The following is a 16,836-nucleotide window of genomic DNA, read 5'->3' as shown; positions in this document are numbered from 1 at the left end:
GGGCCTACCCTAAATAAAGAAAACTTTTTTAGTACAAACGACCTAAATATGAAAAATTCTAATGTACCTTAAAGAGAAGAGGAAAGATTAAATCGACTTGATGATTGGATGATAAACTAACCTCAATGTTCGAACGTATTCAAGCCGTGTAGTGTTGTTGGTTCTTTGTCACTCTTTTTGCTCTACTTCCTTCTTTGTAAACTTTAGAGAGTAAAAGAAGTAAATGATTGACCATGAATTTAAGAAGAGGTGAAAGGGGTGAGAAGATTTGGTAGCGCAATCTAATTGAGAAGAATAGAAAATACGATAAATTGGGGATGAATGAAAATATGTGAAATGCCATATGTGAAATTGCACGCCGGCCAACGCTTCCCTTAGGTGGGCACGGGGTTGGAAAATATATGTGGTCGAATTGTCGTGTAGCCATACATCACGCCAAGACCAAGACATGCTCTTAATATATATAGAACTAATTAATATAGCAAGCACTCACAACTAGGGGTGGGCAATGGGCCGGGTCGGGCTAGCCCGGCCCTAAACATTTAAAGCCTTTCAAATATTAGGGCCGGGTCGGCCCGGCCCTAAAGTCAGCATAGGGTCGGGTCGGGCCGGGTCACAAGTCTAAACCTCAAGCCCTTACCCTACCCTAAGCCCTCTTTAAAGGTTTTAGGGCCGGGCCTATATATTTTCTTTTTTTTTTACTACATCAGTTTTAAAACTCATTTATATTACAAAAATGTACAATAATCTACAAACTCAAAGTCTAACCAATCTAGTAATAATCCTATATAAGTCCAAAAATTAAAATGCACATCCACAATCTAATGAATCAAGTACATCGAGAGTTCGAATTTGTTCTTCCCTTGTACTCAAACCTCACTAAAATTACATTTTAAATTGAAATACATAGACAAATAATTATATTATCATTTTAAAAGGAAGAAGTAATAGATATAAAGAAGAAACATAATAGTTTTGGTTAAAGGTCATGGAAGTTGTTAAACTATTTGTAATATCATAAATTATTTCTATAATAGATTCAAACAAATATAATATTACCTTTCTTCTAATTTAAAAGTGATTCAAGCTTTGTATATGGAAATGAAAATATTGGCTTTTGAACAAGTGATGGAGAAAGGTTTGAGATTACAAATGTCATTTTTCTGACAAAGGTTGTTTTTTGGTTTCTATGTTACAAATGTCTGCTCTATATTTTGCTTTAATGGTGTGGAAGGAAATCTTTAGTTTTAGACTTGGCTTGGATGTGAATAAAAATATAATTTATAAGAAATAAGTGAGAAAAGAAATTGAGAATAATAAGTTATGGACTTTGACTTGATGATCAAAAAAGAAATAAAGTCTTATTTTTTATTAAATTTAGTGCTTTCATTGTTCTTCACACACATTAAGTTAACAAGTTTTTGTTATATAAGACAAATTATTGAGAACTTCTTGGGTGTAAATGATAAATTACAAAGGACAATATTATTTTAATTGAAAATATTTAACAAAAGAGTTGGACAATTATGGTATGTGTATTTATAGTGAAAGTGTGAAAAGCAGTATTCGGGCTAATGAGGGTTTGAATTAGGGTCGGCCTATGTTTTAGAATCTTAGCCCCCACCGCCTAGAAGGCATTAGGGCGGCCGGGCGGCCCTACCCCTAAACTCTATGAGGGCTTTAGTTGTGAGGGCTTTATAGGGCTTAGGATCGGGTCGGTCAGGGCCGGGTTAGAGTCGTTAGGGCCAAATTCCCACCCCTACTCACAACTTAGAAAGTGAAGTATTGTATTATGGGTATATAACCACACTTTATAGCTCCCAATGGAGAGATGTTAAAAATATATATATATTTAAAACTCGAACATCACTTAGAGTTATGTTTGAGTTCGATTTAAAGAGAGTAACATCTAAGTTTAAAAATTAGAAATCAACACTTAAGAACTAAAGAGGGACGTCACTTCCAGACATACTTTAAAGTCATATATCACTCCAAGTGACGTCTGAGCCTTTTAACAACTTGTATCGGAAATTCTCCACTTATTCTATTAGTTATTAACTTATTAACTATAGTTAACAATCTCTTTTGGAAAGAGTTTTTTGAATTTAAAAATATAAATTTTACACTTTATACTGTTTACACCCTTTTGTAGATGCTCTTGGTGCAGCAGTGAAACACATTTTGAGTCACAAACTCCGTAATCTTTTTTAGTAAAAAAGCCCACCCAGAAAATGTTATAAATTTGCGGGGAAAACAAGCACAACCTTGAATGTCGCTTTTTCAATCTTTATTAACGATCAAAGTACAGCTAAATGACACAGCTGTCTCTGTGTTTGTCAACTTCGAACAATTAATGCTCGTACTCTTTTCTAAATTTCCAAGCCCACCCCAACCATTATAAGTTGACTTCTCACCAATATCAGAACACGCCAGTAGTTCATGAACTAGTTATCCATTATTGCAAGTGAATTATCTCTATTTGCAATTAATTCCTTTACATAATGGAATGTACAAGTGCTTGACTTGTGTGCTATATCACATTTAAGTAATCAATTCCTACGAGACTACAAGATGTTTTATGCTGTCATCACTGATGCAAGTCCATCATCACTTAAAATCCATCATCACTTTCTCCAATTTCTTGCAACTAATCCTCTGTTGAAAAATTCTCTCGTCTTCAAAGCTGGTATATATAAAATGCAAACAATCGTCAGCATGCCAACCATAATAATATTAATAATAGTAAACATAGAAAATAAAAAGACTTTGACTACCCCTCCACTAAATGAGCCGATTAGAATTTCCTCCTACTGGATGGGGAAATTAGGATTTCTCCCCTAGTACCAAAAAAAAAAAAAAAAGGTTTAACCGTGTTTTTTTTGTGTATTTAGAGAGGAGACCTTAATTGCCCATCTAGTGGGGATAACACTAACTAACCATTATAATAATACTACAAGAAAAAAAAAAAGAAAAAAAAAAAAGTCACAACAAGCTGATTGATCTGAGAGGTACATCTCAGAGTACATCTCAGAATATAGGTTTAATTTATGTTGATGCATAATTAACGTATACTTTACTTGCTACTAAGCTTTGGTTTAATTAATTTTCTAAACTTACAGATATGGTCGTTTCAAATGTTAGTTCTGATAAAAAAAAGATCTTTGGTTAAAAAAACCGGTTTGTATGCTGAATCTGGCATGTTAAATATTTAAAAAAATAAAATAAAATTTATGTAAAATACATTTAGGGTCTGTTTGTTAAATTTTAACTAATGAAAAAAAAAAAAATAATAAGTAGTCTACTATGGAAGGGAATAGAATAGAATGAAAATAATTTTAAAATTATGTCTGTTTGGTAAACTGTGGAAATGAAAGCAAATTATGCCTATTTTTGTTTTTTCCTTTTCTTTCTCTAAAATTTTTAAGTCTGGACCATAGACTCAAAACCATTTCTATTCTTCTAGTTTTGTTGAAAACAACTTTTTCTTTCCATGGGCAAACAAACAGTAAAAAAAACTATAAAAAAAGTAAACCACACCTCTTTTCTTTTCCTTTCCTTAGCATTTCTTCCAGAACAAACAGACCCTTAAAAGTGGTCTAGTGTCTACCTCTAGCACTCAAAACAAAGCTACATAATATTAGCTAGATACGTAAAAGATGTTGTATAAGGACTATAAGGTCATACCTTTGAGGTAAAGAAGAGGCAGACAAGGGCATCAACGACCGAGCAAATTTGGCAGCGTCTTTTGGATGGTTGACAACGTGATTGAAGCAAAGATAACGTCCAAAAGTAGAGATATCTTCGAAGACGCAAATGTGAGCCTCTATTAATTGTTTAATATCAACAGTTACCAAAACTCCATCTTCGTACATTTGAGCCGCACCTTTCAAGTAAGGATTCTTGATTGAAAGATCTGGGCCAGCTAACAACCCTGCGTTTATTGAAACCATATGTACGCCTCTGTCCATAGCTAGGGACCATGCTGTCTTCTCGGCTACTGTTTTAGAGAGTGCATGCCACAGCTGCCCCATAAAACATCAGTGTCAGTAGTATTAATTTTTTTGTAAATATGAGGTGTAGTTGTATTTTTCGTTTTCCAGAGAATTATGTCATAGGCCCTTGGATATATAATGCTGGTTGTTAAAATATTAGGGTTTGTCCATGTTGTACGGCAGTGAACAACTCGTGGCGCCTTCAGCACTAGAAAATCCAATCAAGGCCAGTCCAATTTCCTATTATCTATAAGCCTACCATGTCAAATTTGGAGGCCCAACAATACATGGATTAGCCCAGTGTTTAAGCCCAATCGTAATTGTTGACTTTCTAAATAGATCCGATAGATATTGAGTGATTTAACAAAATTGCACAAGCCACTAAGTCACTTGGATTCGCCATGTCATATTTTGTTGAAATTTTTTTTAAACTGTCTGATAAGACTTTTTGGACCCCACACCATTCTGTTTTGTTAGATAGATTGACACTTTTCTGCCAATTTTGCGTAATTAGGATAGTATTACTCCTTTTGTATAAGGTGCATGCCTTCAAGGCTTCAACTAAATATTGATCAAAATCAATCAAATTAGGATGAAGGTGGAGCTGAATACACAAGTACAGAAGTCAACCACATCATGCCACCCAAGGGCTCTCAAAAAATAATTTTCGACTAGTGCTTAATAAAATTTTCGCTGAAGAATTACAAGACTAATTTTGAGAGCAAAATGAACTTTCAATTGCAAAATGTTGTGATCGATGTCTAATATAAAATTTCATACAAAATAGTTTGGTACTTAAGTGAGAATTGCATTTCACTTTAAAAATTGAAGCTTTTATATTTTCACTGAAAAGCTCATTTAGCTCGTTGCAGTTTTGCACTGAAGATTCTTAAAACCATTGGGACAAAGTCGTCACATAGGCAGTACGCGTTTTAAAGTTACATAACTCGCTCTAAATGCTCATTTCATTCTCTAACTTCACCAATGCCAAAAATCAATAGAAATTAATAGAACAGCGCGAATTTCCTAATGGTCAATAGAGTAATAGACACTTTAATACGGGACACCAAATCATAAGCATGCACAGTTGCACAATCGAATCTGATTAATTTCCAAAGGAAAAATAAATGGTGAACCAGTTTCTGTAAGGGAAATTACCTTGAATTTTCGGCAGAAATTAACGTCGCTCCAGTTTCTCTCATCGAAATCTTGTTTCGAATCACAGTCTCCTCTCCAAATAACCGCTGTTGCCGACGACGTGAACACAACTTTCTCTATCGTATCTGTTTGCGCACACGCTTCCAACACGTTATGCGCTGCTCTTACCTCCTCATCCGCCATATATTCCTGTATCCGTAACATTTTACATTTTAATTCAACTGATATAAGAGCCCCACCTAAAGGAATCGACAGTGCAGGAAATAATAGAAGAGGTTAGGTTCCTTCACATACATCAATGATGTGTTGACCTTGAGGAGGTTCAAAAGAGTAGAACAAAGCTGAACATCCCTTCAAGGCGTCGATGACACTGTGATAGTCTAAGGGATCTGATTCAAAAATCTTCAAGTTTTTCGTGTCACCAATAAGTCTTTGAAGTACCTGCAAATCTCCTAAATAGTGATACGCACGTACACAAGAAAATAAATATATAAGAAAACATTGATAAACATTAGGAGGTAAAAACCGGAAATAAGTTATGATGGTTCTAACCATAATTTTGAGCAGCAGCATGAACAGTGTAGCCTCTCAGTATAAGCTGCTCTACCAGGCTTGAACCTACATATCCCGATGCATCCATCACACAAACCTTCCTTGAGGTTTCATTGAGAGCTGGTGCCATGAGAAATAGTTGGAAGATGTTGTTGAAGATGTTGAAATGAGAGATAGGAAAGTTGAGTGAACTTGTACTTAAAAGAGGGAAGCTAGCACAGGAAACAGCATTCAAAGAGCGTGACGAATAGTAGATGGTTGGGAGGTGGTTGTTAGTAAAAGGAAATAAAACAGAAAAGGATGGTGTAGAGTTCTAGTAGATTTTCGAAACTGCTTACCTACCCATGTTGCTTACTATCATTTGTGACAACTCGTGTTCCACGTATATGATGCAGTTAAATGAGTTAATGATCTTATATCGCTGTTGGTGTTTAACGAAAAAACACGAGTGTCCATCACGAATTAACGTGTCACACTATGTTTACACACTATTTGATATGACAACTTGCCATTTGCCAAAAGCCTTGTTTGAAGGATATAACGATTTGATTTAATCCGGAAGGACAAGTGCGTCAACAATTGACGTTTGAGAGATGGAAATTTTTAATCATGCAAAAAAGGTGACTGCACTAGAAGTCGGAAATCCAAATTTGACAGTGCATCTTAAAAAAGCCAGCATCACCTACTCTGCCGAAAATTCACTCATGGACGAAGAAACAAAGCCTCCAGAATCCATACCCACGCCTTGCCCAAATACTCAAACAGAAATAAGAGATTGAATGACATTGTAGAGGCATATGCCTCAGGTTCTCTTGCTTAGTAAACAAGTAGGGTCTGCAGCTTAATTCTAAATAAATAAATATATACATACTTGCATATACTCTAAGAGGGAGCAAATTTTAGAAAAGACGTTGACGGATGAACAAAGGCAAGAACTAAATTTACACATATCCCAAGACTAGAACAGTTGATGAAAAAGATGTTTATAAAACAAATGGAGATGGGGGTAATTTGTTAGAAAGAAGGGCTGACATGAAGGAGAAGCAGATGACAGCGTAGGATTTTCGATTTCTCTAGATTATTAATTTTGCTAAAAGCCCTTGATTCTAATGATCTTAGTGAGATTATCCACTGTTAATCCGTCTTTACGACCCTCCTCTCGATAGTAATTAACCTCATGGAAACTATATATTATAAAAAAATGTGTACTAGTTACCACGAGTTTTAATCTTTCGTCCCCCTTCTCTCTTCGCCCTATATAAGAAATCAACACAAAATGTACACTAAACACGAAAGATCTTTTGCTGAGATAATTCTGTGGAACTCCCAGTAAAGGCATAGATCTCATTAATACATCTCGCAAATAGCTGATACTTTGGATGCTCTGAACCATTGGGCTATTAAGCTGCACATACAGGCACTTAGGGGCAACTTCCATTTATTCTGGTGAAACTCAGCAGGCAGTTGAGCGGTTTGCTGGTTTCCCATTCTAGAGCTAGATTCTGCATCTTTAACTTGGAACTCCTTTTAGCTTCATTTTTAGGCGTTTGCTACCATTGAGGCATTAGATAAAACCAACAATTAGTATGACTTGTCTGAAGATGGGCTACAATTTATAGATAAAGCTATATATGTAACAATTACATGTAGAGAATGTTAATCATCATAAGAGACGTGAAAATCAGTGGTGCAGCCAGCTGCATTAGGGTCTTCTGCTCCACAACAATCGAAGAACTTGGCTGTGTAAGGAGGATCATCAGGTCTGAGTTCGTAGTACCTTTGAAACACCAACAAAAATAGAGACCAGTTAGCAACCCTTGTCATAAAGACAGATGTTCTCAAATGCTCTGCTAGCTGATAAGTGACCAAAGTACTAGTATCTTAACAGAACAAATTTAAATATAAGGTCGGCATCAGTTAAAGGAGATTACGACTAATGCATAATTCAGACCCATTCCAAGCATAATGAAGTAACAGATATTTTCATCATTTCTGCCGCACATGGTCATGTGCCAGATTAGCCTCCAACAATTCTGTATTAACACTTTATCGACAAGTATAGGGGACAGTCATCCCATGTTCAAGTTAGAAAATTATAGTCTTTGAACATGGGACAATAAAAGTCAACAGGTGAGATGAATATCTGAATATTAATCAAAGCACAAAGATGCAAAGTTCATATTAGCACATTAATGAAAGATAAAATATTGTATTCAAAGATAAAATACAACAATGGTAAGTTCCATTTACAAGTACTTCTATATATAAAAACAATCGTTGTATCAGACACATGTAGGTATACAGACTCCAAGGATTGGGTAGAGTTCGAAGACAAGTGTGCAAGCATTTGGTTGAATAACCTCCAAAGTCGATGTCTGAGTCGGCCAATTCTATAGAATCGTCTCTTATTTCAATAACTCAGTACTAAGCCCATACATAATACCATTTCACTCTAGCATCTAGGTCACCCCTTCCACAACCTGGATAGGTTCTATGACACCCATATAATTCAGTAAGCCGAAAGTAATTCTATCGACAAGATATGAAACCGACACCGGTACTCAGTACTTTATAGATACTTTTTGACACTTACTACCTCGTCTCCTATAGGATTCACAATTAATTCGTCAACTCTTCATAATAGTTTATTGTTCTGTTCACATAAATACTTGAATACTATATTGCAACCAAAATTTATCATAGAAAGTGTGTAATGCTATATTGTAGTACCTGTGGATTGGCTTTGGTACCAAATGTCAAGTAGCCAATACTTTGTAACACCTCAAACTGTCAAGAAGTGTAAAGCTAAACCTAGGAGGCTAGGATCACTAGTAACTGGAGAACAAACCCAAATGCAAAAGAGATAGAGCGTCAATTAGCAGTTATGTAGCTATTACATGTGAAGGAATGTTCAACTTAGGGAGCAATGTTGTGTGGTTGACATAATATATTGTGAAAAGTTGTCAATTGGAGAAGCCTTAGTTGACCTATAACAAGCAAGTGCGCAACAATTATTTTCCAATATATAGTAATCATTGGCAAAATGATCATGCAATCATGCCTACCCTCACAAACACGATTGTGAACTGAACTCCAATTTTCACAGTAAGGAATAGACTAAAGCACCAAATGTCCTGGCGAGGACAGCAATCATGGAAGCAAAAGTACAATACTTCTGAGTTGTAGTATTTCAGATGCACTACAAAGGCAGCAGGGACCACTTGATAGAAAGTCGCTAGGGAACATGCCAGCTGTCACTTTAACCGACTTGCTATCACGTGCCTAGTCACCTGACCATTGCTGAAAGAGCCTATATATACTCCTGGTCAGACAAGGATGAGGATATTACACTTTCTCCCATAAAAAAAAAGAAAAAAAGAAGAAGAAGATGCACTTGCATGATCCGAAAGGTGGAAGGAGGGGGTAGGCTATTCTCCTTATTTGGTTTAAGATGAAAAAAAGACGGGGTTGACAGCTTTAAAGACAATCGAAGAACTGGGACACGAAATTTAACACTAAAGCTAATATTTGGCTATGCAGCTAACATAATAAGAAGGTCATGCACTGACAATATTTGAAAGTAGCTAGGAAATGGATGAACAAAACCACAATTGATGATCTTTCGACTGTCATTAGCATATATAATCCCGGAGGGTTCTGATCCTCTCATGAAAAAACAGATGCACTTGCATATATATATATCCCGGAGGGTTCTGATCCAAAAGGTGGAAGGAGGGGTAGGCTATTCTCTCTTTTTTTCGATAATTGGGGGTAGGCTATTATCCTTATTTGGTTTAAGTTGAAAAAATAAGGGGTCGACGGCTTTAAAGACAGTGGAAGAACTGGGACACAAAATTTAACACTAAAGCTAATATTTGGCTATCCAGCTAACATAATAATAAGGTCATGCACTGACAATATTTGAGAAGTAGCTAGTAAATGGATGAACAAAACCACACTTCATGATCTTTTGACTGTCAATAGCGTAATGAAAAGGCTTCTGTTCCAGAATGTTCGCCATTCCTAGAAGTTCATCAGCATACTTGAATTGAGCTAACAATATCCAAGATGAAGAGATCGTTCTACCTGAATTTTTCAGTAGAAATTCAACATTAACATGTTGCACTTCTTCACTCACCAAAACTAATCCATCTTGTTCTTTGGTGGTAGAAGTGTTGCCTATTTAAGATATACAAGCAATGCCAGGTGAATGTTGCAACGACGAGGAACCTCAATTATTCTACCTGCCCAGTTTAAGGATCGCATCAACTTATTCTGCATGCCGAAAAGAGGTCCAACACACAAAAACTACAACTGTAGGAGCTATTTTAACCAATCAACATAACTTGATCTCAAAAAAAGTATGTAGTATTGTGCAGCTTGCAAAGATCAAGAAGTTGATGGTAAACCACTATAGATGTGAAAAAATACTTGGTATCTGAAACGAAAAAGCATTCAATACCAATCATTTTCAACTGAATATTGACCAAACCTCCAGTACCATTCTTTATGAATTTAGTCCTCGTATGTATCATTTCTATTACTACTGAGAAGAATAGTAATACATGAGAAGGAAAACTAGGTGGCTTCCTTGGGGTTTTTCTCCCTGCTCAATATAGGTGGTTTCCTTTAACCATCATGACAAAGCATCATTTAGCACCGGGTATGAAAACCCTTAGAAAAACAAAAGATTAAAGAAGTTAGAGTCTTTACCAGTCTATATGGGGGTCCTCCAACTTATGGAGAAACGTAAGCACTAAGCAGTCAAACAAAAGTCTCACTATCGGTAGGACTAGCCAGGCAGGTTAGCTGGGCAATCTGCTCAAAAGTTACTCTCTCTATGGATAAGAGATGAGAATCTGATTACAAGTACCAATTGCCAACAGTTATCAAGTTCCCATCATCCAAGGTACCTTCCAAGACTACTGGAAAAGAGGGCTCAGATTCAATACATAGATTGACCTAGCCTTGTGCTGCAGCCCCATTAAATTCCCAAAAACACAGCCCAACAAAGTAAACTCAATGTATCTTTTAGGCCCTAAAGCAAGCAACATCTATCCTCCAATATCACTGAAAATAACCCCAATAGAAAATGTGCACTACATAGGAGTCAAATCAAATCCATGGATTGACCCAACCTTGTTTTGTATCGCATTCAACTCTCACAGCAACAGCCTAAAACTCTGAAAGAACACTCACTCTAACTTGAAGGCCTATACTGTATTCCATTGCTAACCCTAAAATCAATGACAATACCAACTGCGCCAGGATTTCCATTAGAAGTTCCATCAGGATTAATCTTGACTAGATTTTGCAGTAGGTGGGTAGTGGGTACCATCTACAATCCGTAATAAGCTTCTCAAGAATCAAGAGATGATTTAAGTAGTTGTAGTGACAAAGCTCCTTCAAAACAACCACCACCTGATTCTTAGCTTGAACTTGTTTATACCAAAGTTCTTATCAGCAAACACCACTCCATTGCTTCCTATCCAAATCTCTGGCTCTCAACAATAGTACCAATGTGTCCAGCTTACCATACATCCTTAGTATTGGAATTACTTATATGTCTAACCCTTAGCAACAACATGTTGCAAATCACAAAATTTGTATTGAATATAAACAAATCACCCAAATGTTTCCACTTCTTTGGCCATTTAATATCCCACGAAGTACATGGTATACACTTCTAAATCCTACAGGTGACATCTTGATGCTACTATTACACCCCTTTACTTGAACTGACGCATCTACAGGAACTCTTTCACGGAACACGTTCTATTATAGGCCAGGAAATCTTGAATAAATGGATATAGCTTGACCAAACATGACTTGGGAGTCTTCTGGTTCACCAATTTAAAAAACACTGGCAACAGTAAAGTTAGTATGGAAAAACATCCTTTAATGTTTTAGGCCAGCTAACTTGACCAGACATGACTTAGGACTCTTCTTGTTGACAACAGCACTGAAAAAAGTGAAGTTAATTTCGAAAAAACGTCTTTTCTCTAATAAAAGAATGAAATGAAAGAGAGGAGTACCTTTTCTGGTCATCGTGGCGCCTTGAAACGAAAAAGGAAGGATGAAATCTGCATGAAGATTGGCTGTTGCATGAAATGTCGTACGTTTGTTTGCAGCGTTGGCACAATTTATTTTCAATTTTTCTGTTAAGTTCTTCCTCTTTCTCAACCTTTTCCATGCGACCGTCTTTTCTCCCACTCTCACTGCTTCCACCCAAAAAGGCCAAAGCCTAGCTCATTTTAACTTTTGGGCCTTTCAGCTTTCGGCCCTGGCCCATTTTGAACTCGGTCCACCTTTAGTCGTTTTAGCGTTGACCACCATACTGGTCGATAAAGGTGGAATTTGAGCAGCGGCTCAGGTTTGGCTTGGACTCCGCTCGTTTAAGCTTTGGCTCGAGTTCTTTTGTTTAACTGTATGAGCCGAGTTCGAACTCAAATTAAAGCTCGCGTAACAAATGAATTTGATGAAGCTCGGCTCGTTTAGCTCAAATAACATCTTTATAGTGTAAAATAACTAAGCTATTCGGGCTCGGCTCGAGCTCGCTCGTTTAAGTATATGAGCCGAGCTTGAACTCAATTTAAAACCTCGTGTAATAAACCAGCCGAACTTAAACATAGTAAAGCTCGGCTCGTTTAGTTCGATTTCACCTTTAACTGTGGGTGGGTGATTTATTGATGTTGTTGCTCTACCATGTAAACTTTTTCAAGGCTTTTGAAGACATTTTTAACGACACGGAAGTGTGACGAAAAGCAATTCAAGAAGTAACTCAAACTACTCAGGACATAAGTCTAATTTGTATTTTGTGAAACTGAGAGAGCTAAATGCATTTTGATGGCTATTATACTTTCAACTTTGTTTTTCACACACACCAAGAAAGGAGTGGGATGGTTGGTGATTTCCTACTGGTACCACTCGCTGTTCCTGCAAATGCCATGCCTTTTAAGCAATTTGGCCTTTTTCGGCTTACTCCGTCAAAGTATAAATTATGTCGAAAGCTAACTTACGGCAATTTATAATTACGGAACAACCCAGAAAAAAATAAATAAATAAAGGAAAACACCAATCGGTTTCTCTCTTTGTCACATGGTCATTCATTTCACATGCATTCAATTTTTTTCTCGTTGCTTTTTTCACCTTCACAGCCATTTTGTTTTCATTTTTCCATCAGAGGTATCCGACAAGGTTTCATATTCCAGACGGCATCTGTTTGTCTTGAGACTTGCAATCAAAGCCCAAGATCAGACATGGACAAACATTTGAAAGCCCGTGACAGCCTACATCTCAAGTGCAAAAAAGAACAAAGGGTATATACATCCAAAGAAAGCAAAATGGAGTCATTTCAACCTCAAAATCTTGTGAGCTTCAAAGTCGAAAACAAACAAGTAGGGTAGCAAACATTTTTGTAGTTTGGCTCCAAATCCAATGGCACTTTACAGTGTTCTGTCTTGCTCAGGCTAAGTCAGCTTCCTCCTCAATTATTCTAACCATGTGATGCACTGCATTGGCTATGTCGTCTACTGAGTTTAGATAGCATCCTTCCTCTATCTGCATCACAATATTCAGGTCAATCTCTATTGTATTATCACATTTTGGAAAAATAATTTGTATACGTTACGTTAGGATCAGGAATAATGACAAAAAAATAATAATGCAATGGCACTTTTACGTGAACTACTTTCGAGTCTTGCACCTTTTAAATGTCAAAACTTGATTGCACATTTTTTAGCACACCACAACCAACCAACATTTTGTTCTGTTTGATGCTCAAAACCATATTTGCCTCCCTTCATGATGCAAAATGACCCTCATCAAACTATATTCAGTAAGACTAACTAAATATCCTGCATGAAATTATGTCTCAGTTTTGTATTGAAAATTAGGATTGAAATGGTTTCTCTTTTTTAAGACTTAATTGAAAAATAAAAAGAAAAAGAAAAAAAACATGTTGGTTAAAAAATTTGTTGGCTAAGGTGAAAAGTATAGTCATAGGAAGAGTATGGATGGTATATAAATAAAATTTGACAACTATAAAAATAAAAGTATACATGTCCTAGACTAGAAAATGAAAGGAGAAAATATGAGAACAATGTTGTATGGACGAAAATGAGTACGTACCTTGACACTGAAAGAGTATAACACCAGTGAGTCTAAGGTGGTCACATTAAGGTGGAGGATGGTGAGCTGAAGAGTATGAAATCCAGCAATTATCTTGAAAAGCTGCCGAGGTCTCCTTCTCGATAGGATTCTAAGATTAGCGTGAGATTCGACTACTGTGACTTGAATATCAGCAATAGCAGTCCTACTTTCTAAGGGGTTATCACCAGGGACCTGACACCAAGAAAACTGAGGGCAAGTGAAAAATTGAGAGAAAGGGGGAGGAAAGAAGTTGTTTGAGCTTTCATCAGTTCCTTCTTTTTGTTTTAGTATGCGATTTTCGGCTTCCAGGGATTGCACAAGTTGCTCAAGTTCCTTTACATACTCTATAGCACCACCTACAATAGAGGCTTGGTCACCCTACATACAACCATGAAAAACAAAATTAAAACTGATTTGATCAAAGCAGTAAAACAACTGTTAGTGTAGTTTGAACTTCTAGGGTGCATGGAGAAAGTACTACTAATGAACGAAAGGCTGCAAATTAAAAATGATGAGAAATTCTTAATAGACCCTTCTTAATTAATACATAATAATGGTACCACTCTTAGGTACTATCTGAATGCTCATCGTCATCAATGTCATGGTTGTACGGCCCCTATGATTCGCATTATTGTTATCATTTGGTCCATAGTAAGAATGATAACTAATGATACTGGTGTGTATTTCTAATTGATACAAAGGCCTCAAAGTCAATCCTCACCAAATTCTCACTAAAACAAGCAACTTCTTGAAAAAAAAATATATAAATATATGTTTCACTGTTTCTCTTGTTGATAAATGATAAGAATATATTTTACAGTTATATATATATGGTTTAACTCACTACATTTAAGTAATATAGCACATTTTAATCCTTCCATAGCTCCAATACTGGGAACACCTACACCTTCTAGACTAGATTCTATCGCTTATAGAACACTTTAAGCCTATCCTACAAAAATATAATTGCATACCTATGTTCTGGAGATTAACATATCAAGAAAAGGGTATGTCCTAGTTTCCCGTTTTAATGATTTAAACAAGCTCAAATGCTCAAAAATTTAGTACAATGTAGCTTTAGGCTTTTCATATTCTTATGAACATTTTAACAAATAAATTCAGCCTAACATTCATTGTACCAGAAACATTCAAATATTCTTTCAGAAAACTTTAAAAATGAAATTCTAGTATATATATATATACACCATTGAACGAAAAAGGAAAGAAGTCATACCCTATGTGTGTATGATTCCGGCATTAGTGACCGCAAAATAGCAAGGTACTCATTCATCTGCTTCCGACGATTTCTCTCCACATTAATGTGTGTCATTCTTTGAGTTTCTGCTTCCTCCTTGTTCTTGCACACTCTTGGTCTTCTAGACCTCTTTCGACCTCGAGTCGAACGATTTGATGCTGCATCCGAGGCTATCGTAGATTTGAAGCGCCTTGACGGCATTGAAGATGAAGGGTCCAAGGGCCCATGGAGATCCAATGGTCTCAAGTTGGCAAAAGATGCATCGTTAGGAAGTAGGAACCCGCCATTGTGGTCGTGGATGGAATGTTGAGAGGAGCATACATTTTCATGCATGTTGAAGTTGCTGAAATCATGAGGCACTAATGCTTCTAGTAACATCTATCTGAAGCCAAGGAGGTGGAGCTAAAGATAAGAGTAGTAGTGTAAAGGACTTGTGCTTTCAGGATTTTCAGGGAGTGAGTAAAATGAAAAGGCGGACGCACCTCTCTACCCATTAGCTAAACTTCATACATCCCTTTCAATACTGGCAAACTGGACCCAAATCTATATAAAAGTATATATATAGTTGATAAACCTACAAACAAATAATATCCTTTGTTTTTTTGGTCGACACAAATATCCTAGCTGTTATGTAGGAGCTACTCTTGGATTGAAGTATGGCATGCCTTTCCTAGTAACGGGCATCAATTAATTAACATGGAACTGTGCTAAAGACCCTTATTCCCATTCCTTTCTTCGCAAAGCAGTCATCTTGAGGAAGGAATCAATTTCTAGTCCCTTTTTTTATTCTGCCACAGATCGTAAACCTAAATTTTTAGGTTTGTTTTAGCAACTAAGAAGGGCATTCTAGTCATTTTAAATAAAAATGAATGCAATTATATATATGTTTTTTTTTAAAAAAAATATTAAGCTAGGATTAAACTGACCCCACCAGAATTAATCAACCAAAATGTTTCCTCTATATGAAATTATATAATTCTCTATCTATAGGAGGTCCAAAATGCAAAGTCTATACAATATGAAGGACAGTATTGCAAGATGATTGGCAACTGTTAGTCTCTGGATAAACATGAGAAAAAGTACAACTTAGAAATTTGCCTGAAGAATCCACTATGTGTGTTAACACATCTAGGCAGCTTCATGGCGGTTTAGCCGGTTTGGTTATCATTTGTACTGCTAAAAGTGACTCATAGCAACATCTCACGTTTCATCTTCTTCCTTACCTCATTTTTCTTCTTCGTTTACTGTTTAACTGAAAATTTTAGGGTCGGGGTTTATACAAATAGCATATTGATGTTTGGGGGGTTTACACTAATTAATAGTAAACCTCAAACATAATTTGTTTTTTCTTAAAAAAAAAAAAAAAAAATGGTTTGTTTTGTTTTTTTTTTCCAGAAAAGGCAAAATGGTCAATATGTAAAATACCAACATCTGTACACACATATTTGACAAAGTGGGGAGTGGGGGGGAGAGAACTAAAATGATTTTTAAAATGGGGGTGGGGGGTTGGTTAAGTCAAAATTCCCCTAAAGAAAAACCCTATTCTATACTCTTATCCCATGGTCTGGGCAATGTAATTATTAACTAATCAAAACATAAGAATTAATCTAATTGGAGAACACCATGAACCAAAAGAATCATAAAACACTAAACATTGGCTTAATTTCCTCCCTTGAAGGAGAAGACTAGCCTTCCATAGATTATGAACAAGAAGAAGAAGAAGAAGGC

The 16,836-nt window shown here is 36.3% G+C and overlaps 3 protein-coding genes across 7 annotated transcripts; all 3 read right to left on the bottom strand.

Annotated features, from left to right (window-relative positions):
- Positions 1 to 2,262: 2,262 nt before the first annotated feature.
- LOC147524485 (cinnamoyl-CoA reductase-like SNL6) lies at positions 2,263 to 6,090 on the bottom strand. Of its 4 annotated transcripts, none has more exons than XM_086603433.1 (5): positions 5,703 to 6,090; positions 5,445 to 5,602; positions 5,151 to 5,339; positions 3,685 to 4,022; positions 2,263 to 2,683 (listed from the first exon to the last, which is right to left on the bottom strand). In XM_086603433.1, the coding sequence occupies exons 1-5, from the start codon at positions 5,830 to 5,832 to the stop codon at positions 2,608 to 2,610; spliced, it is 891 nt and encodes a 296-aa protein (XP_086459559.1). In that variant the 5' UTR covers positions 5,833 to 6,090; the 3' UTR covers positions 2,263 to 2,607. The 4 variants fall into 4 exon arrangements, with proteins under 4 accessions (XP_086459559.1, XP_086459577.1, XP_086459566.1 ...); XM_086603451.1 differs by having other exon boundaries at positions 5,445 to 5,591; positions 5,703 to 5,877; XM_086603440.1 differs by lacking the exon at positions 2,263 to 2,683 and adding an exon at positions 3,563 to 3,627.
- Positions 6,091 to 6,877: 787 nt separating this feature from the next.
- On the bottom strand, positions 6,878 to 11,951 carry LOC147524484 (F-box only protein). 2 transcript variants are annotated; one of them, XM_086603468.1, is made up of 3 exons: positions 11,738 to 11,951; positions 7,347 to 7,479; positions 6,878 to 7,252 (listed from the first exon to the last, which is right to left on the bottom strand). In XM_086603468.1, the coding sequence occupies exons 1-2, from the start codon at positions 11,893 to 11,895 to the stop codon at positions 7,359 to 7,361; spliced, it is 279 nt and encodes a 92-aa protein (XP_086459594.1). In that variant the 5' UTR covers positions 11,896 to 11,951; the 3' UTR covers positions 6,878 to 7,252; positions 7,347 to 7,358. The 2 variants fall into 2 exon arrangements, with proteins under 2 accessions (XP_086459594.1, XP_086459587.1); XM_086603461.1 differs by lacking the exon at positions 6,878 to 7,252 and having other exon boundaries at positions 7,290 to 7,479; positions 11,738 to 11,950.
- Positions 11,952 to 12,760: 809 nt separating this feature from the next.
- On the bottom strand, positions 12,761 to 15,903 carry LOC147524483 (transcription factor bHLH94-like). Its single transcript, XM_086603421.1, has 3 exons — positions 15,088 to 15,903; positions 13,833 to 14,231; positions 12,761 to 13,262 (listed from the first exon to the last, which is right to left on the bottom strand). The coding sequence occupies exons 1-3, from the start codon at positions 15,484 to 15,486 to the stop codon at positions 13,167 to 13,169; spliced, it is 894 nt and encodes a 297-aa protein (XP_086459547.1). The 5' UTR covers positions 15,487 to 15,903; the 3' UTR covers positions 12,761 to 13,166.
- Positions 15,904 to 16,836: the final 933 nt, after the last annotated feature.

This window comes from Coptis chinensis, chromosome 1 (assembly GCF_015680905.1).
Source record: "Coptis chinensis isolate HL-2020 chromosome 1, ASM1568090v1, whole genome shotgun sequence".
NCBI lineage: Eukaryota > Viridiplantae > Streptophyta > Magnoliopsida > Ranunculales > Ranunculaceae > Coptis > Coptis chinensis.
This window is presented reverse-complemented; position numbering and strand designations above follow the sequence as displayed.